Source organism: Pleurodeles waltl, chromosome 7 (genome assembly GCF_031143425.1).
Source record: "Pleurodeles waltl isolate 20211129_DDA chromosome 7, aPleWal1.hap1.20221129, whole genome shotgun sequence".
NCBI lineage: Eukaryota > Metazoa > Chordata > Amphibia > Caudata > Salamandridae > Pleurodeles > Pleurodeles waltl.
This window is the reverse complement of record NC_090446.1, coordinates 1,026,516,633-1,026,538,600: the sequence shown is the minus strand read 5'-3', so window position 1 is coordinate 1,026,538,600 and position 21,968 is coordinate 1,026,516,633. Positions and strand designations below refer to the sequence as shown.

Genomic DNA, 21,968 nt, shown 5'->3' with positions numbered 1-21,968 from the left:
TGTTTTCCATTGTGCCTGGGAAACCGAAATGGCATTGCCACATAGGAAAAAGCAAAAACCGGTCTGTCACTGCTGAAAGGAGAACAATACTTTCCGCTGATAGAACTGAAACAATACTACTGCCTGATGGGTAACTAAGGAAAAGCTGGATATTTATTGTAAACATCCCTGCATTCTCAAAGAGGGCAAACTAGCACCTCTGATTCACCGGTTCCCACAAAGCAGCCTCCTAACGTGCTCGCCCCTCTCCTTGCTAATGGCAGACAAACCTGTCTGTACCCTCCTCCGGCAGCTTGGTAGCGCTCATCTGACACTGTTAATCTAACCAACAGGAGTGTGCTAAAGGCCAGCTTTATGCTGCAAGTTAACCACATGACCAGGAAAGTCTTTCACCTTAGCCGCTCAACCTCACACCACCACTCTGAGAGGCTGCAGTGGCAGTCACAACAGCTCCCTCACCTCTAAGTATGGTCGCACGCTTTCATCTCTAATTTTCATCACTCCAGGGCACCTATAACTTGTGTTCACAGTATTCCTCCATGTCACATGTAGAACGGGGGCATGTGATAGATCTCATCAGGTAGGAAACGGACTGATAAACTTTGATGATGGGGCTTAGTGAGATCATACACCTTGCCTGCTTTGAGTCTTAATTAAAATAAAGTTTGTCTAGAACTACTTATTCTGCATGAGGGGGATTGTTTGGCGAGATGATCCATTTAGAGAGTGCTGTGTTCGAAAAAGGTTGGTGTCCTTTTACTTGACTTCTCTTATCTTCTGTTAGTGCTCTCATTCCTATTCCTTTGAACTTTGGGTAGTTTTCTCCCATGATCTCCACATGTCAACACCGTGCCATTAAAACCAGTAATAAACATAGCAGGTGTACTTCTGAATGGAGAGTAACCACAAAGGCTAGTCTTGATTTTGTAAGGATTATCTTCAGATGTTCTAAAATCATTTTCTTAAAAGGTAAACATTTTAAATTTACAAATAACGTTGCCATTACTTTGCTTCTGGAATGGTCATTGTCCCGTTGGTCTTCTTTCTCGAACTAATGAAAAAGGTGTTATCAAGCTTCTAGATCTCGTTTGATACTACGTGGCCTGCCACTGTGTAGCATAATATATGAATGGCAGCACCACAGGCAGAGACTGAGCTATTGGCCTGAGTGTGCCAGTACTGTGTGCGCTTATAAGCACTGAGTGAAAGATCCCACTTTTCAGATGCTGTGTGCATCATCTGTCACTGATATGCAGCATATAAGCTGTGGGCCGACACAACTTCAGTGAGTTCTGACTTTTTACTCTACAGCTCTTACAGAAATAAAAAGAACATGTCCTAGAATGAGGTTTCTAGCTCACGTTGAGAGTACCACCTGCAGATTTCATGCATTATAAGTGGAATCACCTGGATGCTTGTCGATGACTGGGTTTTTCGGAGAGGGTTGAATGAGGCCAAACCTATTGCATTTATAAATGCTTGTTAAATAATGGTGGGCATGGCTGTGGTACGTTCTGAATGTACTGACTCCATTCTGGGCCCACAATTGTTTTAGTTCTTCTCTAATTCCAGCTAGCTAAACTTCTTTTTGGCATGATCAATTCATCAGCAAAGATCTCCTCCCACAAACTGTCCAACCCACCATCCTGCATTTGCATTAAACCGCTGTGTAAATCATAGCAAGTTAAAAGTGAACAAAATGACAAACTGAACAAAGAAAAAATGTCCACCACCCACCTGTATGAAAATATTTAGTGGTCCAGGCTGGTCGGTAAATGGCTTCTCGAAAATTCCAGAATGAGGGTGGAGCAGCCAGAGCAGGTGCAAACCTCCATGGTCGTCCCCCCAGATCATCAACGAGCCTCTGCTTGGAGACTTTAAAGCAAATAAATGTGAGAGCAGAAAAGTACAGTTGCACCACCATAGGACTGTTAGACACAACGTTTATGCCCCGTTAATACACTGCAAGACTCATTACCCCTTGAACACCAACTCTGCTATCACATTCATCCAGGATGATGCATGCTGTCATACCCAGTGGTGAGATTTTAAACCCCAGCCAGTCGAAGAGAACTCTTAGGGTGATCATTGACACTGCATGCATTTGGGTAAATAATAATTTCCTGGGGGACAACTTAAGGAAGCCAGAAATGCTCCTGAAGTGTTATAAGTATCGGGAAATACATCTTTTCCCGCACATGAAAAATACACTTTTGTCAAAACTGAAGCATAAATTACAGCAAATGGTATTTTTTATCGAATTCTGCACTGGTGACATTAAGCTACTTTCCTTCTAGACAGAACTGCACCATTGTACAACAAGACTTTCCCTAACCCATGAAGGATGGGCTGAGGAGAGACACATTATTCTGAGCTTTGCTCTCATACTGGAGAAGTTTTGTAAACTCTTACAAGTGGTACTGTTAATGCAAATTGTGACCTACTGATAACTTTAAGTTGGATACATGTAATTGGAAGCAATAAATGGTGTGAGTTTACCCCCTTCTCAGTTATACTAAAGTGACAGTATTAGTGAGCTGCCCACTTTCTGGTGATTTTGTTAAAGATGGAACACAGGTCATACCAGGAGAGAAAAGGAGACTCAATAAAAGGAAGGGAGAGAAGGATCAGAAAAAATAAATTCTAAGATACTGGGTTGTTGGTTGACTGGGGTGTGAGCCATGGTCAAGCAGCAACCACACTCCTTGTCAGGGTAAGGCACAAGCAAACCTCAAATTAACCTGTGTGCAACCCCTTAGTAGGTTGGCACAGAGCAGTCAGGCTTAATCACAGGCAATGTGCAAAGTAATTGTGCAACACTTCACACATTAACACAGTGAAAACCCACCACAAAAATAGCCCACAGCAGAGTTAGAAAACAAAGTAGACTTTAATAAATAAAACAAGACCAAACCAACAAAAGCACAATTTGTAGAGCCAAGAAAATTGAATTTTAATGTTTTAAGAAAAACTAGCTCCAAAAAGCACATAGAGCTATTGGGGATATCTGGTCAAACTGGGAGAATGTCACAAGTTCAGGCCAACCGCAATGGACCGCTGGACAGCTACAGGGACCCAGCTAGGCCCACTGAATAAAGTACCTTAAATCCTGGTTGCAGACCGCTTCATGGATCCGTGCCTAAGATGCTGCGCATAGCCAAGGCGATGCATCAGTTTAGAGACACAGAAAGACTGCTGTGCAAGGTCCTGTTGCATTGACATCGAAGATCCCATTGATGGGTATTGCCATGTGAATGCTGATGTTGGTGATTATGTCTGCAGTCGATGCAATGCATTTCCGAAGTGTGGTGAGATTCATTGTCAAAGCTGTCATCTAATAAAGAGATGCAAAGATCTGCTCCAGGGAGAGTCATGCAGCTGCAGTTCCATAGGTGATGAGTCAGACCCAAGATGTGGGATCCACTGGACATATGAGTCTTTTGTGTCAGCTGAAATCCATGCAGCAGCATCTTTGTGTCAATTCTGCTCACGGATGCGCTGATCCATAAAGGAGATGCTTCTGTTCTGCTCTGAGATGCACCACTCAGCAGAGGCAATGCGTCAATTTCACTGGCAAGCACCTTTGGCCCACTTCCAAGGGTCCCTGACTGGGGGGGCACCACTTGGCAGGGTAGACTCACAGACAGCAGAGTCCAGGTACAGGTGCAAGGTTATTGGAATCCTGTTCTGTCCCTGAGGCTTTAGATCAGGAGGCCAGCCAACTAGCTCTTGGAGTCACTCTGGCTTCAAGAGGTGCAGATCCATCCTCATCCAGGCAAGAGGCCAACAGGCAGCATGTTTAGCACAGAAAAGCAGGAGTCCAGTAGAGTGCAGTCCAGAAGAGTGTCAGTCCCTCATCAGCACAGCAGTCCTTCGTCCTGGCAGAGTAGCCCTAGGTCCAGTAGTGTACTGAAGTGGTGGTGCCTGAGATCCATCTTTTATACCCTCATGCCTTAGTTCTGGAACTGGGAGAAACTTCTAGACAGTGGCTCTGAAGTGCAAGGAATTTCCTGCCTCCTGTGCCCTGTCTCCAAGCTGGATGGAGTGAAAATACAGGAGCGTTACGCCTTTTGTGTATGTACAGGGCATAGCCTATTGAGATGTAAGTGAGGCTGTGTCAAGCTCCTGACTCCCATCCTGCCTGAGATGGCCTATCACTCCATACCTAATTTCCCATTGTGTGTGGCTGAATAGAAGCAATACACAAAGCCCACCTGTCAAACCTGCCAACTACACCAAGTCATGTGATCAGAGACAGGTTACAGGCACCAAATGGCTATGGTAATAATATATCAATTTTGTAAAAGTGGCATTTTCAGAATTGCAATTTAAAGTCCAAATCCACCGTAAGTTAGGATTTTAAATTGTGTTTCCAAAGATACAAAGCATGAAGGAATTATCTCTTCCAATTTGGTAACCACCCTTATAAACTGTAATAAGGCAATTACAATTTCACTCTACGGGACAGATGAGCTTTGTAGTAGTGAAAAACGAATTTGAGAGTTTTTCACTACCAGGTCATGTAAAACTAAACTGTACATATGCTACATTTTAAATACATTGCACCCTGCCCTTTGGGCTGTTCAGGGCCTATCCTAGGGGTGACTGGTATGTATTTAAAAGGAAGGTTCAGGCCTGATAAAGGGTTTATCTTGCCATGTAATAATGTAGTTTTAAAACTGCACACCCACACTCTTCAATGGCAGGCCTGAGACATGTTTAAAGAGCTAATTAAGTAGGTGCCAGGCACCATCAGTGCTGGAGGACCACTGGTGGCATTTAATTTACAGACCCTAGGCACATGTAGTGCTCTTTACTAGGGACTTATAAGTAACTTAAAAATGCCATCTGCGGTAACCCAATATTATCAAGTTTAGAGGTGAGCGCCCAAGCACTTTAGCACTGGTTAGAAGTGGCGAAGTGTGCAGAGTCCTAATACCCACAAAAATTAGGTCCGAAAAAGTGGAGGAGAAAGGCAAAAAGTTAGGGGGAAGATCACTGTTAGACTGACAGGTCTTACACTAATCATCTGGAAAAGCTCCTGGAGTCGGCTGTGACATCTTGCATTTTGTCTCTGAGAAAGGTTTTCTTTCAGCAGCAGAAGGGAATTTGAAGTACCCGGTTTGGTGTAGCTTAACAGTAGTATGGTTGGGTTTAGCCAGGTTCTTGCACCAGGTGGTTTGTCACTTACCCACATAAAGCAATATAAAACGTGAAAGCTAGACTGTACCTGTATCAGTCCAAAACTTCTCTGTACCTCGCCACATACCCCTTCACTGCACTCCATGCCAAAAACATAAACAATGCAAACTTCAGTCCCTGTTATGAGTGCCACTGTTTGCGTGATTTTCTGAGTTAGGAGCTAGTCGATAACTCGCCAAAATGTTCAGGGTGAATAAGGCTAGGACATGGTGATTTTGGTTCAGTAAGCACAGAATTCTGCATCTTAAGCCCCATTTTCACTAGGAAACTGCTCACTGGTCTTATTTATTGCATCAATACTGTAGTTATATTGTAATTTACGGGTTGAAGTAAGCAATGCACAAATAATGCAGGACTCGTAATCGAGGTTGTTTTCTTTTTGCTACATCCCAGCATTAACCTGTTGTATGTAATGCTCAGTAATGTGACAGGGGAGTTGAAGATGTCATTAATAAAGTGCATTGTTTTTAAAGCGTGGTCTTCTTGCTGTACTAGCGCTTGTAGCATCACATACTGTAAGTAAAAAAGAACCATACCTTTATATTGTGCCAGTAGTATAATGTTGTGGGAATATTGTTCAGCGCTGTAGAGAAATAAACCAATAAGTTATTGCATGTTTCTGCAAAGCCTAACATGATTCCATATTTAATGTTTTGTGCTTGAGATCAGTGCTGTTAAATGACAAATTAAAAGTTAACATGTTTATATTGGAACCAACATTATGAATCTAGTTGGATGTGAAAGGGGAATGTTTCCACTTACCAAGGACATGATGGGCTGTATAAATGTCTCCATATAATAATACACAGCTTTGTGACCAGGTGTGCATCATGGTTTAGTATTGCTAAAAATAATAAATACTAGAAGCAAAGTGCGGGAAAAATAATGAGGAATCAGATATCGTAACAAAAGAACAAGGGTCCGTCTTGAATAGAATATGGTAATTGCAAATGCCATTTATATTTTATCTTATACAGAAACGTCGTACTCCCTCACCTATCCTAGACTCCCTTAGCTAGGTGCAGAATCGTCATAGAAGGGGAAACCATCTTTTAAGCTATTCAGACCTCTGCGACATGACGCTGTCAAAAGCTCTTTTTCATGTTTGTATTTCACTCGCCCGTTCTGCTTCTAAGCACTAATATTGTCTAGTTTGTGGATACAATCATGTGATCTAGACTGATCTCTCTAATCTGAATTATGTTATGTGTGCATTTTATTTTTATTGGCGTTGAAACCTTTTCAAATGAGTTGCCCCAATTTTCTTTGAAGAGCTATCGGCCCCTTCTAGGTCTCACTACAGAACGTGTTACTAATAGTTTTTAAATAAGTATACAAAAAAAGTAGTAAAGAGAGATTGGGATTTGGGTCAGCCCACTTCAGTCTTTGGCCCCTTGCATTTTTCATGGTTTTCTATTTCTTTCAGTGGCTGCCCATCAAACAAATGCCATTTTCTGAAAGGTTACACTGTCCCATTACGGTTTCTATGCGAAAGCTGCGCTTCAAGTAGTCATTTGGTTTCCTCTTCATTCACCATCTCCCTCACTGGGCGCCATCACTCTTAACCCACCTCCCTCACTGTCATCCTCTTCTAGTCCTTCCTGTCTTCGCCCCACCTTTTCAACAAGGTAATTTGTTTGTAATTGTATCACTGTTCTCAGATGCTCCCGCATACATCCAATGATGTTAATGAACTGGGTTCTTGGTTCATCTGTGCACAGTCAGCTGGGCTAGGATTTGGTTAACATTAAAAGCTTGTGCAGTCCAGCCAGTGCTCGTTTTGCACAGGAAAGTGCTGTGGGCACATTGGTTACTAGAATGAGCAACTGCTCTGATAAGCAGTGTCCGTTGGACTCCAAGCCTGCTTTATGCCATTTGAAGGGTTCTGTACTTGGTGATGATTACTGGATAATACTGCAGTTCCATACTAGTTCTTTCCACCATGCACCTCCACAAACCACCAGCCATCTTTTGGTGTGCATCAGGGCGTGAGTGGTGCTAGTGAAGGGTGTGTGGAGAGAGAGGCTAGTGTCCATCTAGACTGAGAGGTAGGAGTAGAGTTGGACTGGCCCACCCTCTATTAAGAGAGAATTAGTATTAAAAGAGAAGCCCAGTCCGGTTTGGTGCCACGGCCGAATGGTAACCATCTTCCCTCCAGTAAGCAGGATTACTTTCAACAACCAGTCATTGTGATGTGAATAATGCCTCCTATGAATCTTCACACAGAAGAAATTGATTGCCTCCTTTGCAAAAGTGACTTTTTCAAAGGGGACCTTGCTGACAGTGTTCTTAAACATGGCCGCTGACTCGGCTTGCACGCAATGGCATGCTGATAAGCCTTTATTTAACTCCCTTTTGACTGGTATTTTCCTCTCGTGCCTGCCCCTGCAAAAAAGCGAGTTTCTGGCGATATACTTCCATTTTGGTAGGTCGGTGTAAACTTTATTTGATAGGTTATAATACTTATAACACATGCATTCAGGAGATTATATAAATTACTTTCAGGGTCGGCCTTAATTGTACAAAAGAAACACACCCTAGTGCAAGAATGCACATGTTGTGCCATCGGAATAAAGAAAACCTGCTAATGAATGACATCCACAAAAGCAAATCTGTCACTATACCAAATGTTTATTTGTTGAACGTCCTTTATAGGAACTGCGTGATCAAAATATAAACACAATCCGAATTACTGCTCTCATCTCCTCCCTCTTCCCCCTTGCAACGCTCACTCATCCACTGCTCGTTCATTGTTACATCATTGTAAGGTTCACTAACTCCCTCCTCCCCCCCCGTCTATCATCTTCCTCTCGTCGTTGCTCCCCACCCCTGCCCATCTTCTCCTCAGCCGTTTTCATACTCTCCTTCTTGTTTCCGTTTCTTGCCCTTCTCAACTCATTCTGAAAACTCTGCCTCTTCCTTCTCGCCATTGGCCTGTGGCACTACAGCCTGCATCAGCAAATGCCGACTGTACATTTTCAACGCACGGAAATACTCTCTCCGTATTAAAAAAAAGAAAAGAGAAGTATTGCCGTTCTCAATGCTTGTTCTGTCTTTGTAGCTCACCAGGTTTTGGGAACAATTCCACTGAATGCAGATTGCTCAAAGCTCTCCTTTGCCGACGAGTGTATCTATAACGACTCTGGATGTATCTGTCAAAATTACTATCTGGTGCGTTTTTCCCCCAACATAAGCTAGTACATTTGTACCCACCAAAGGTTAATAAGAACTTTCATCCAATTACTGGTCTGATGATTCTTTGCAAAATGTTTGAAAAGACAGTTGTCACCCTGTAACCATTCCTCCAGAGCATAACACAATGAGGACCATTGTTCAGGAGATGCTCTATCTGCTTGTATTTATTGATGTCTTTTCTTTGCTGTCTCTCTCAATCTCGTTTGGCACACTTGACCATGGAAGATTTCTGTCCATCCTGTCCACAATATAGGTCAGGTGAGTTCTTGATTGTTTTCATCTTTTCTCTTTGGGCATCCTTGCCGAATTCAGAAGAGTACCCAGAGATTCCTGTGCTCTGTAAGGTGCCCCAGGGATTTTCCCTGTGACCTGTGTTTTTAGCATGATCTGGTGACTAGTTGTGGAGTTACCATTTACTCTGTGCAGTTGTTTCTTCCGGTGTCATCCTTTGTAAACATCCACTTGCTTCTCTTAAATCAAGTATTGGAAGAAAGCAGCCTCTTTAAAACCTAATGCTACAAAACTGATGTTTTGTTCACTTTTATTGGAAGACCCAGGCCCAGTTGCAGCAGGGTGGATTCTGGAGCTTTTTGAAATATAGGTGGGGCAGGGAACAGCTCCACTACAACCATCCTAGCAGGATCGACCATTATGCCGATGACTAGCCTAGCCTCTCTTTGTCTCACTCTTTGGGAGGAATACACAAAGGGCAACTCCCAAGTATTCACAGTCATATGACCCAGAACACAGACAGAAGACACCAAATGGCCAGGTCAAGAAAATGCCAACTTTCTAAAAGCTGCATTTTCAAAATTGTGACTTAAAATCCGACTTCACTGTTAAAGAGGGGTTTAAATTACAATTGATTTGAGCACACACATTATTTTCCCATCTGTTCTCAAACGAAAATGATCACTTACTAGGTGTAATAAGGTTACCCAATGTTATCCTACGGAATACCTTAGAGATGGGCCTTGCTATAATGAAAAAAGACTTTAGGAGTTTTACACTACAAGCCCATGTAAAACTTAAACCCACATGTCCTACTTTTCAAATACAGTGCATCTTGCCCTGTGAGTCTTTATAGCCTATCTTAGGAGGGGCAACTTAAATTTATAAAAAAGGAACGTTTAGTCTTAGCAAAAGGTTGCTTTTGCCACAATGAAATGGCAGGTTACAATTGCACTACAGACTGCAGAGGCAAGCCTGACACATATTTTGAAAGGGTATTTTGATAGTGACAAAGTGAGCGCTGCAGGCCCACTAGTAGCATTTGATTTACAAGCCCTGGTTACATGGAATATAATATACTAGGGACTTGCAAGTAAATTAAATGTTCAAGTTAGGTGTAGGTCACTTGTGCCATGTTTTAGGGAGGGAGTACAAGTACTTTAGCACTGGTTAAGCAGAAGTTTGGAGTCTTAAAGCCAACAAAAACAAATTTAGCAAAAAAGTAAGTGTGAAGTCAAAATATAAGGGGGTCTACAACCCAAGAAGGTCTAACAAGGCCATATTTCTTTTCATTTTAAAGTCTCTTCATTCTTCCTTCCTTTTATTTCTGCATTAGGTAGAAACGGTGCAGACTTGCTTATAAAGCAGTCCAGATGAGCTTTCATATGTTATTTTTAAAATGGTGATTGCTTCAGCCACTTGCCTCATTAGGGTCAAACAACAAAGTGATGGAATTAATGAATACATTTATTTCAGTCGCTATTAATTCCTCTGTCTGTATTGGTCTGTATTCCAGATTATTGTGTTTCACCCATTGTGCCACTGTAGACAGAGACCAGCCATATGTTAATCAGCCTCGGTATTGCTCCAGGGAAAACAGTTATAAATAGCTACCAGGCCAGGGCATATGGTTTTGCCTAAAAAGTTTTGAGTCTATTTAATATGTCTGGTGACAGTTATATTCTTGGCCACTTCATGGGTGATAACACAAGTAATGTCCCAGATAATGCTATTTGTGATAGTATGAAGTTGTGGCACTTGTGATGAGGGATTGGGCAGTGAACCTTTTCAGAATTGCCAAATGCGATGCCCATTTGTGGTATTTATGTGGAGAGACTTCCTTTGAGTTGTGCAAACTTCAAGGGTAGTCTCACCACCGCAAAGACAAGTGCCTGCGAGGCACTTGTCTTGGTGGTATCCAGTGGTACCTAGTTCAGAGAGGACCTGCATTGGCAGTTTGTTCTTTACTGTTGCTTTTGGAGCAGGACCAAGACTGATTTGTATATGACTGGGTCTAATCAGAGGTGGCAAGGTGGGAAAAAGAACAATGGGTTGGAATGCTATCTGAGTGCTACCAGTGGTTAGACAAATCTCAAGCATTCCTCCCATCACCTTATGTGTGTTTATCAGTGGAAACATTAGCATAAAAGCTCTGGCAGATCAGCGTCAGAGGTGTGGCTGATCATGTAGCAGTAACATTAGGTGTAGCTATCTAGCTGTGTCTGTGCCCACCAGTACTTGGATTTATAGGTTTTCAGATTTGGATCATACTGTGAAGTTTTTTTATTGTCCACTGGTGTCTGTCTTGAAATGAGGAATTTACAATTTCACATACTTTCTCCATATATCTAGTCCTCATTGTGTACAACAGGGACCTAGTTTTTAATTTTCCGGACTGAATTGGGTCACAACAAGTAGCATTCTGGAGAGGGGTATATATTGAGGCTTACATTCATTTTTGTGAATGATTACATTGCTGCTGTACTTTGCCTGGATTATATGAATTTAATGATTTTATTCTTGTAGAGTTATGAATCAGATATCTCTGCTGTATCCTTCTATTGAATGGAAGTTTGAGGATTAAATAAATTATATGCATTACCTTTAGTACGATTTATTATTCTGTGGGCTTTGAAGAGTTAGGACCTGATGAAGAGTTTGTGGTCTTGTCATCACTGTCAAGGGTGGTGTTGGAAACCCCGCAGCCGACCAGATTGCTGAACTAGATATCTCCGGAGTCCTACCGAGACAGCCAGCCATTCGCTGACTGCCTTGTTGGCGGCTGGGGAGCAACAACTGGGGAGCAACAACTGTCAGAAAGGGGTATAGACAATGGTATGGCAGTCTATATAACAATGTGCTCTTCCACTGAGCCAACTGTAGCAGGGAGACCGTCTGGTTCGAGATGGCCGAATCGAAAAAATTGGGGTGCTAGCTTCTCCTTTTCCTTTTTTTCCCTACAGTCTCTGATGTGGACCCTTCATCCAGGGCCTACTTCACAGCAGCAACTTCACCTAAAAAAAAAACTTGGAAGCACCTTTCACATTTTTTCTGCCATTGACTGGGGAGGGCATATATGGCCCAGCCTCAAGCAATGGAATGGTACATGTGCTAAGAATGTATTTTTGCACATGTGTCATGCATGTGTGTACATTTGGGTCAAAATATACACATCAGTATCGACACAAGTGGAAAAATATACCTTGTATTGCTGACACGTCCACCACCATCAGAAACACCGCTGCTGCGCCAGTGGTAACATTGCAATAAGGCAGACGGGAGACCACTGACTCAGCTGAATTTTTTGGACCTCCACCTTGGCGGTATGGCAGTCCGTCTGCTAAACTCGTAATCAGGCCTTTAGTGTTATGTCACATAGTTTGAGTGTTGACTCTTTTTTGGGTTTAATTACCCACATCCTGTGCAGTTTTGATATAGGAAGGAGCAGACACAGGACATGGTATAAGACAATCACTCAGGCCAGGTACAGAGTAAGAAAGTTCGCCGGTGATCGAATGGGTGGCTGGACAAGACCTATGTCTTGAAGAATGTGTGACTACAGGAGTGGTCCCTCACCTATGTGACTATTGGTCTTGAACCCCTTAAGAATGGGGTGTAAATAACCTACATGAGTGTTGGAGATAAGATCTATTCTCACCGCATCTACATATGAGGGCATTGTACTGATTTTAGGGGCACTTGTGTTACCATGGCTAAGGCCCTAGACATTTTTGGGATCATAAAGTGGCTGAAACATATTGGCAAATTATAGATAGCATGTTCAAGACATAAACTCATATCATCCATACTTTGTTTTTAACCTTGCCCTGTAAATCCACAAAATAAAGTCATTAATTTGGGTATACACAGATGCAGTTTTATTGCTACATCTGGACCCTTGATGTAACTAAAACTACTTATTCTTATCTCTCTCTTCTAGAGGTTGAGACTACCATGATAGTATCATCCTATCTTCGTGAGGCGGACAGGCCAATGATGAAGCATGCCACAACAATGTGGGTGAGGCTTTTTCTTCTATATCTTTGTCTTTTTGTTTTTGCATAGGGCAGGATCTCTCATTCCAGTGAGAATAAAGAGGAGATAAACTGTCATGATATTTTTTTGGCATAAAAGTGAGGACAGGCAAACTGGCACAGGACATGACCTACACATAATGCGCAGATATCAAATTAGTCGGTGAGAGAGCATGGTAGGAGGTCTTGCTCCATTCTCATTACAAGCAAATGTCAGCAGAGGCCATGGCCTATGGGTAATTAGAGTTTAAAGAGAGAGCTTGACCCAAAGGTCATACGTTGTGCTGACTGTACTCAGGACATTGCAACAGACAGTTTCCCACAGATATTGCAGTGACACATATTGAGTATGGGGAAAAACTACAGCCCGTACCATAACATAACGTGTTGGTGTAAAGACTATGATTACCCCTTGGGGCATCTTTGCACTGAAATAACAGATGCTTATTATCCAACGTAATGGTAATTATTATATTGACCTTCAAAGGATAAAAAACTGAGTGGACCCCTCCAGGGTTTGAACCTATGATATGAGGTCAAAGACAGATCCTTGGAGCAGATGCATTAATGCACTGAGCAACTAGCCCCAGCTTGTAGTCCGTGACCTGTCCAATGTGATCGTAGGCTATGATCTCTAGGCACTGCATATACACACAATGGCAATAGAAGGACATTGAGCATAGCAATTACCCATAGGACATTGCCAAAGGCCGTGCCATACAGGTAAAGTGGACAAAGATTATGACTTAACAATATGTCCTTGGTCCAGTACACCTGTTTGTATGTCATATGCGTATTGGGCAATGTTCAAGTATATAAGTACAAGAGCCCAGAATTTCATTGAAATAATTTGTTAAATGAACTTTATATCTAAAAGAACTGAAATTAGCCAGCCATTATCAGCCATTCAACTCTAACGCACCCAAGTGCACTAAAAAAATAATGTAATCTACAGAGTTGTCATTAATGTAATCAGTTGTTTGTGTAAGTCGTCATGTAATTTGCCATGATGCTTTTCAATCCCAAATGTCAGCAAAATGGCTCCCCTGCTGTGTCATCATTCCTAGTCACTGTTGAATGCATATGTGTTGTTCATTCAAATAAAGTTTTTGTTTGCTTTTATATAATAATAAATCCTCATCTTTTCGTTGTCAGCACCCTCTTTTTACTCTTACCTTTATGTACCACCTTGCTTCTCCTTCACTTCACCATCCCCAAACACAACACACCCACTCATCTGTAAGCTCTGCATTTACTTTAACATTCACCCTGGTCAGTGTCTTGAAAACATTGGCCATTATCACATGCTTTTGCATATGATAAAGTGTTTTTATTAATTAGAAAATTATGTTTATTTAAGTGAGTTTTACTTAGCAGAACGAGGCCACAAATTTAACTCTCTGGGCCTTTGTCTGTTTCCATTGAGGTAAATTTTAAAGTTGCTGAAGTAACCTTGGCTTTTAAAATTGCATGGGCAATTTTCCTATGCTGTCCAATGATTATTAATGATGTAGGTGTTCACCAGAACACCTTATATTGTGTAGTACAATTTCTACAATGTTGATGAGTTTTGTCATAAGACTATGGGGGTGATTCTAAGCTTGGCGGGCGGCGGGAGCCGCCCGCCAAGCGGGAACCGCCAGAAGACCGTACTGCGGTCAAAAGACCGCGGCGGTCATTCTGGGTTTCCCACTGGGCTGGCGGGCGACCGCCAAAAGGCCGCCCGCCAGCCCAGCGGGAAACACCCTTCCACGGGGAAGCCGGCTCCGAATGGAGCCGGCGGAGTGGAAGGGGTGCGACGGGTGCAGTAGCACCCGTCGTGAATTTCAGTGTCTGCTAAGCAGACACTGAAATTCTAAGTGGGGCCCTCTTACGGGGGCCCCTGCAGTGCCCATGCCATTGGCATGGGCACTGCAGGGGCCCCCAGGGGCCCCACGACACCCCATACCGCCATCCTGTTCCTGGCGGCCGAAACCGCCAGGAACAGGATGGCGGTCGGAATCCCCATGGCGGCGCAGCAAGCAAGATTCCCATGGGCAGCGGAAAGCCGGCGGTACACCGCCGACTTTCCGTTTCTGGCCGCGGCTGTACCGCCGCGGTCAGAATGCCCAAAGGAGCACCGCCAGCCTGTTGGCAGTGCTCCCGCGGACCACGGCCCTGGCGGTTTTTGCCGCCAGGGTCAGAATGACCGCCTATATGAATAAAGAACTATACCACTTTACGCCATGTTGAGTGCATGGTTTTTCACTTCTCTGAAACTATAAATGTGTTGTTTCTAGTATGTGTGCAAGACTTTTCATATACTTGCCAGAGAATTTCCCTAGACTTGTTGCTTTCTTATTTGATGTATGCTTAGAGACTTTTGCTTGCTTTCATACTGAACATTTGCCATGTCAGACTGTTATCTGACTTCATAGTAAGAATTTTACTTGCTGTTCATCTGAGGGGTCTCCACGTTAGATTGTCACTGATCTATATTTTTTCTCAGAGCCAGACTACTTTTTGGTCCTCTTGTTGATTACTCTTCCTTGACTTACAAACTAAGTAGATTTATGCTAGTTAATTGCTGGACTATATTTTGTTATGGCTTATTGCCCTATGTTAAGGCCTCTTGCAGTTGGTTTAATTTTCGTGTATTATTAGTGCTAATTTCAATCTGGGTAACTGGCTACCTTTTGTCATCTTAAATTCAGAATTTTAAAATTTTGGATACAACGTTTTGGTTTTGACTTTGAATTGAATCGTGAAAAGCTTCCCTTTATATTTTTTAAGGGCCAACATCCTTTGGGATTCACACTACCCATTCCTATGCTTTGACCCTTCAAATATGTTAACCTTTCACATACAATTGCAATTGATACAGCTGACCATTGCTCTGCATTCCTACCCCCATTATGACCCACTGTTAGAAATGGGGACTTTGGTTGGCAGTCAGGTTACCCCTTGTCCAAGCAAGGACCCTCCCTCTTGTCAGGGTAAAGGAGAATCACACTCAGTTAACCACCACTCACCCCCTTGGTTGCTTGGCACGAGCAGGCAGGCTTAACTTCATAGTCTAGGTGTAAAGTATTTGTACCAACACACACAGTAATACACAATAGTAACACAGTAAACCACTACAAAAAGACACAACACAGGTTTAGAAAAATATTCGATATTTTATTATCTAAATAAACAAGACCAAATATGATAAAAGTCCACAATACACAGTTAAAAATATGAATTTAGCACTTAAAGGCAAGAAAACAGTGATTTGAGGTGAAAACACTGCAATTTGGTAAACCACAGCGTCGTAACGAAGTCGTTCACGGAGTCAGTCGACTCCAGGTACAGTACCTTTAGAACAAGTAGAAAACAAACCAGTACAGTACCTTTAGAACAAGTAGAAAACAAACCAGTGCACGGAGTTGGGGAGAGCGGCTTCACTGGATTCAAAGCGGCGTTGGTTCTGGTGCCACAGGGTAGGAAGAGTGCGGCGTCATGCAGCAGCATCGGGTCCTTGCTACAGGGCGGTGGAGGTGAGCGGCATCGGATGCGGTCGGTCCCTTGATGCCAGCAGATGCGAGTCCGGCAGACTTACGATGCTTCGGCATGACCTCACGGGGTCGCGATGACATCATGGGGCTGCAGGCACTGCAAAGCGTCGGAACGTCACCAACGTTGGACTTACGACACTCTGATGTCTGCGAAGTCGGGCAGGATCAGCAGTTGCAGCGATGCGAGGCCTAAAGGGTCGTCGGGCTTCCATGAAGTCCAGGGCCTCGGGCGGAGTCGCGGCTCTGGGGTAACGGCATCAGTTCACAGGGTCGTCAGATTCACACTTCAGGGAGGTCGACGGACTCGGGGCAAGCGGCGTCGCGGTTCCGGGCAGCAGCATCCTTTGCAAAGTCGCACGGCGGCGTCTGGCGTCAGTTGACTGTTTTTTCACCAGGAATTCACTTTCAGGGGTCCAGGAACTGGAATGGCACCCTCTGACAAGCTGGAGTCCACAGCAAGTAGACTCAGGTATGGTTGGTGAAGCCTTTACTGTCCCTGAGGCTTCAAAACAGGAGGCAAGCTCTACTCCAAGCCCGTGGAGTCACTTCTCAAGCAGGAATGCAACAAAGTCCAGTCTCTGTCCCCTTGCACAAGCAGAAGAAGCACCTGCAGGATAGCTCCACAAAGCACAGTCACAGGCAGGGCAGCACTTCTCCTCAGCTCTTCAGCTCTTCTCCAGGCGGAGGTTCCTCTTTAATCCTTGAAGTTATCTAATCTTTCAGGGGTTTGGGCGCTCTTCTTATACCCATTTTGGTCTTTGCAGTATGCCTACTTCAAAGGAAAGTCTCTCATGTTTGTGAGATCCTGACTTGCCCAGGCCAGGCCCCAGACACACCAGGGGGTTGGAGACTGCATTGTGTGAGGACAGGCACAGCCCTTACAGGTGTAAGTGACCACTCCTTCCCTTCCTCCTAGCCGCGAAGGCTCATCTGGATATGCAGGCTACACCTCAGCTCCCTTTGTGTCACTGTCTAGACAGAGGTGCAACCAGCCCAACTGTCAAGCTAACCCAGACAGGGAATACACAAACAGGCAGAGTCACAGAAAGGTTTAAGCAAGAAAATGCCTACTTTCTAAAAGTGGCATTTTCAAACACACAATCTCAAAACCAACTTTACTAAAGGATGTATTTTTAAATTGTGAGTTCAGAGACCCAACACTCCACATGTCCATTTGCTCCCTAAGGGAATCTACACTTTAATCATATTTAAAGGTACCCCCCATGTTAACCTATGAGAGAGATAGGCCTTGCAACAGTGAAAAACGAATTTGGCAGTATTTCACTGTCAGGACATATAAAGAACTCATTAGTATATGTCGTTCCTTAAACATACACTGCACCTTGCCCATGGGGCTACCTAGGGCTTACCTTAGGGGCGTCTCACATGTAAGAAAAGGGAAGGTTTAGGCCTGGCAAATGGGTACACTTGCCAAGTCGAATTGGCAGTTTAAAAACTGCACACACAGACACTGTAGTGGCAGGTCTGAGGCATGCTTACAGGGCTACTCATGTGGGTAGCACAACCAGTGCTGCAGGCCCACTAGTAGCATTTGATTCACAGGCCCTAGGCACCTCTAGTGCACTGTACTAGGGACTTAGAAGTAAATCAAATATGCCAATCATGGACAGCCAATTACATAAACATTTTATATGCGAGCACTTGCACTTTAGCACTGCATAGCAGTGGTAAAGTGCCCAGAGTAACAAAAACAGCAAAAACAGAGTCCAGCACACATCACCAACCTGGGAAACAGAGGCAAAAAGTTAGGGGAGACTACGCCAAGGATGCCAAGACTAACACCTACTAAGAGCCACTGTGAGAAACTTGCACTGCATTCAACGTGTACTCCTTAATCATGGCCCATCCATATTCTGAACTCTCACATCTAGCTGGGGGCAAAGTATTCAAACTTTGCTCTACATGTCAGTAATACGTTGCATGAAAAAAACTACAGAAACACCCCGTCCAGGAAATGCAAATAATCATGGCAAATGAAAGAGTAAGTAATACGTGAAACACAAACAGGAACTTTCATTGGACAAAAAGAAAAAAGGGAGCACACTGCCTCACACTCCAGCAAAAAGTTAGCCCCAATGCATCATGGTAAATGCAGTCACTTTGTTTTGTGTTGAAAAAGTAATCAAAAGTCTTTCACCTAAGTAGGTGCAGCAAGTGCTGTGTATCTCTGGACACGTGTTTCTAGGTTTAGCCCGTCATCAGCAGAGAGCAGCCAAAGTCTGTGGGGTTGCTTGAAATGCCGCCAAAAGTCTTCTCAGGTTTATGTACCACTCACTGGCGCACAGGTGCCTCACCAGAGCTCGTCAGCTCGTTAGCTCAAGGGAGCAGTCATTGGACAAAAAGAAAAAAGGGAGCACACTGCCTCACACTCCAGCAAAAAGTTAGCCCCAATGCATCATGGTAAATGCAGTCACTTTGTTTTGTGTTGAAAAAGTAATCAAAAGTCTTTCACCTAAGTAGGTGCAGCAAGTGCTGTGTATCTCTGGACACGTGTTTCTAGGTTTAGCCCGTCATCAGCAGAGAGCAGCCAAAGTCTGTGGGGTTGCTTGAAATGCCGCCAAAAGTCTTCTCAGGTTTATGTACCACTCACTGGCGCACAGGTGCCTCACCAGAGCTCGTCAGCTCGTTAGCTCAAGGGAGCAGTCATTGGACAAAAAGAAAAAAGGGAGCACACTGCCTCACACTCCAGCAAAAAGTTAGCCCCAATGCATCATGGTAAATGCAGTCACTTTGTTTTGTGTTGAAAAAGTAATCAAAAGTCTTTCACCTAAGTAGGTGCAGCAAGTGCTGTGTATCTCTGGACACGTGTTTCTAGGTTTAGCCCGTCATCAGCAGAGAGCAGCCAAAGTCTGTGGGGTTGCTTGAAATGCCGCCAAAAGTCTTCTCAGGTTTATGTACCACTCACTGGCGCACAGGTGCCTCACCAGAGCTCGTCAGCTCGTTAGCTCAAGGGAGCAGTCATTGGACAAAAAGAAAAAAGGGAGCACACTGCCTCACACTCCAGCAAAAAGTTAGCCCCAATGCATCATGGTAAATGCAGTCACTTTGTTTTGTGTTGAAAAAGTAATCAAAAGTCTTTCACCTAAGTAGGTGCAGCAAGTGCTGTGTATCTCTGGACACGTGTTTCTAGGTTTAGCCCGTCATCAGCAGAGAGCAGCCAAAGTCTGTGGGGTTGCTTGAAATGCCGCCAAAAGTCTTCTCAGGTTTATGTACCACTCACTGGCGCACAGGTGCCTCACCAGAGCTCGTCAGCTCGTTAGCTCAAGGGAGCAGTCATTGGACAAAAAGAAAAAAGGGAGCACACTGCCTCACACTCCAGCAAAAAGTTAGCCCCAATGCATCATGGTAAATGCAGTCACTTTGTTTTGTGTTGAAAAAGTAATCAAAAGTCTTTCACCTAAGTAGGTGCAGCAAGTGATGTGTATCTCTGGACACGTGTTTCTAGGTTTAGCCCGTCATCAGCAGAGAGCAGCCAAAGTCTGTGGGGTTGCTTGAAATGCCGCCAAAAGTCTTCTCAGGTTTATGTACCACTCACTGGCGCACAGGTGCCTCACCAGAGCTCGTCAGCTCGTTAGCTCAAGGGAGCAGTCATTGGACAAAAAGAAAAAAGGGAGCACACTGCCTCACACTCCAGCAAAAAGTTAGCCCCAATGCATCATGGTAAATGCAGTCACTTTGTTTTGTGTTGAAAAAGTAATCAAAAGTCTTTCACCTAACTAGGTGCAGCAAGTGCTGTGTATCTCTGGACACGTGTTTCTAGGTTTAGCCCGTCATCAGCAGAGAGCAGCCAAAGTCTGTGGGGTTGCTTGAAATGCCGCCAAAAGTCTTCTCAGGTTTATGTACCACTCACTGGCGCACAGGTGCCTCACCAGAGCTCGTCAGCTCGTTAGCTCAAGGGAGCAGTCATTGGACAAAAAGAAAAAAGGGAGCACACTGCCTCACACTCCAGCAAAAAGTTAGCCCCAATGCATCATGGTAAATGCAGTCACTTTGTTTTGTGTTGAAAAAGTAATCAAAAGTCTTTCACCTAAGTAGGTGCAGCAAGTGCTGTGTATCTCTGGACACGTGTTTCTAGGTTTAGCCCGTCATCAGCAGAGAGCAGCCAAAGTCTGTGGGGTTGCTTGAAATGCCGCCAAAAGTCTTCTCAGGTTTATGTACCACTCACTGGCGCACAGGTGCCTCACCAGAGCTCGTCAGCTCGTTAGCTCAAGGGAGCAGTCATTGGACAAAAAGAAAAAAGGGAGCACACTGCCTCACACTCCAGCAAAAAGTTAGCCCCAATGCATCATGGTAAATGCAGTCACTTTGTTTTGTGTTGAAAAAGTAATCAAAAGTCTTTCACCTACTGAGTGGTACAAAAACCTGTAAAGACGTTTGGCGGCATTTCAAGCGACCCCTTCAGTTACATACGCTCTCTGCTGATGACGGCCGAAAGCCAGAAACACGTGTCCAGAGATACGGCACTCGCTGCACCTACCTTAGGTGAAAGACTTTCTACAGCGATACGGCACTTGCTGCACCTACTAAGGGTGAATAATTTTTTGAAAAATTCTTGCTATTTATATTTAAATGACTGCATTTACCATGATGCCTTGGGGCTATTTTCCGCTTGAATGCAAGGCAGTGTGCTCCCTTTTTCTTTTTGGATGTCTAAATGACGGCTCCCGTGAGCCTCTTGCTGACGAGCACTGGCGATGCACCTGTGTGCCTACTGAGTGGTACAAAAACCTGTAAAGACGTTTGGCGGCATTTCAAGCGACCCCTTCAGTTACATACGCTCTCTGCTGATGACGGCCGAAAGCCAGAAACACGTGTCCAGAGATACGGCACTCGCTGCACCTACCTTAGGTGAAAGACTTTCTACAGCGATACGGCACTTGCTGCACCTACTAAGGGTGAATAATTTTTTGAAAAATTCTTGCTATTTATATTTAAATGACTGCATTTACCATGATGCCTTGGGGCTATTTTCCGCTTGAATGCAAGGCAGTGTGCTCCCTTTTTCTTTTTGGATGTCTAAATGACGGCTCCCGTGAGCCTCTTGTTGACGAGCACTGGCGATGCACCTGTGTGCCTACTGAGTGGTACAAAAACCTGTAAAGACGTTTGGCGGCATTTCAAGCGACCCCTTCAGTTACATACGCTCTCTGCTGATGACGGCCGAAAGCCAGAAACACGTGTCCAGAGATACGGCACTCGCTGCACCTACCTTAGGTGAAAGACTTTCTACAGCGATACGGCACTTGCTGCACCTACTAAGGGTGAATAATTTTTTGAAAAATTCTTGCTATTTATATTTAAATGACTGCATTTACCATGATGCCTTGGGGCTATTTTCTGCTTGAATGCAAGGCAGTGTGCTCCCTTTTTCTTTTTGGATGTCTAAATGACGGCTCCCGTGAGCCTCTTGCTGACGAGCACTGGCGATGCACCTGTGTGCCTACTGAGTGGTACAAAAACCTGTAAAGACGTTTGGCGGCATTTCAAGCGACCCCTTCAGTTACATACGCTCTCTGCTGATGACGGCCGAAAGCCAGAAACACGTGTCCAGAGATACGGCACTCGCTGCACCGCCCTTAGGTGAAAGACTTTCTACAGCGATACGGCACTTGCTGCACCTACTAAGGGTGAATAATTTTTGGAAAAATTCTTGCTATTTATATTTAAATGACTGCATTTACCATGATGCCTTGGGGCTATTTTCCGCTTGAATGCAAGGCAGTGTGCTCCCTTTTTCTTTTTGGATGTC

General features: G+C 44.0%; 1 protein-coding gene across 1 annotated transcript in view; it reads right to left on the bottom strand.

Annotated features, from left to right (window-relative positions):
* Positions 1-21,968, bottom strand: part of LOC138245864 (cilia- and flagella-associated protein 337-like) — a 1,005,044-nt gene that overhangs the window by 660,501 nt on the left and 322,575 nt on the right. The window contains 2 exon segments of the mRNA XM_069199842.1: positions 1,738-1,875; positions 5,739-5,785. Of these exon segments, the coding sequence (XP_069055943.1) occupies positions 1,738-1,875; positions 5,739-5,785 (185 nt within the window).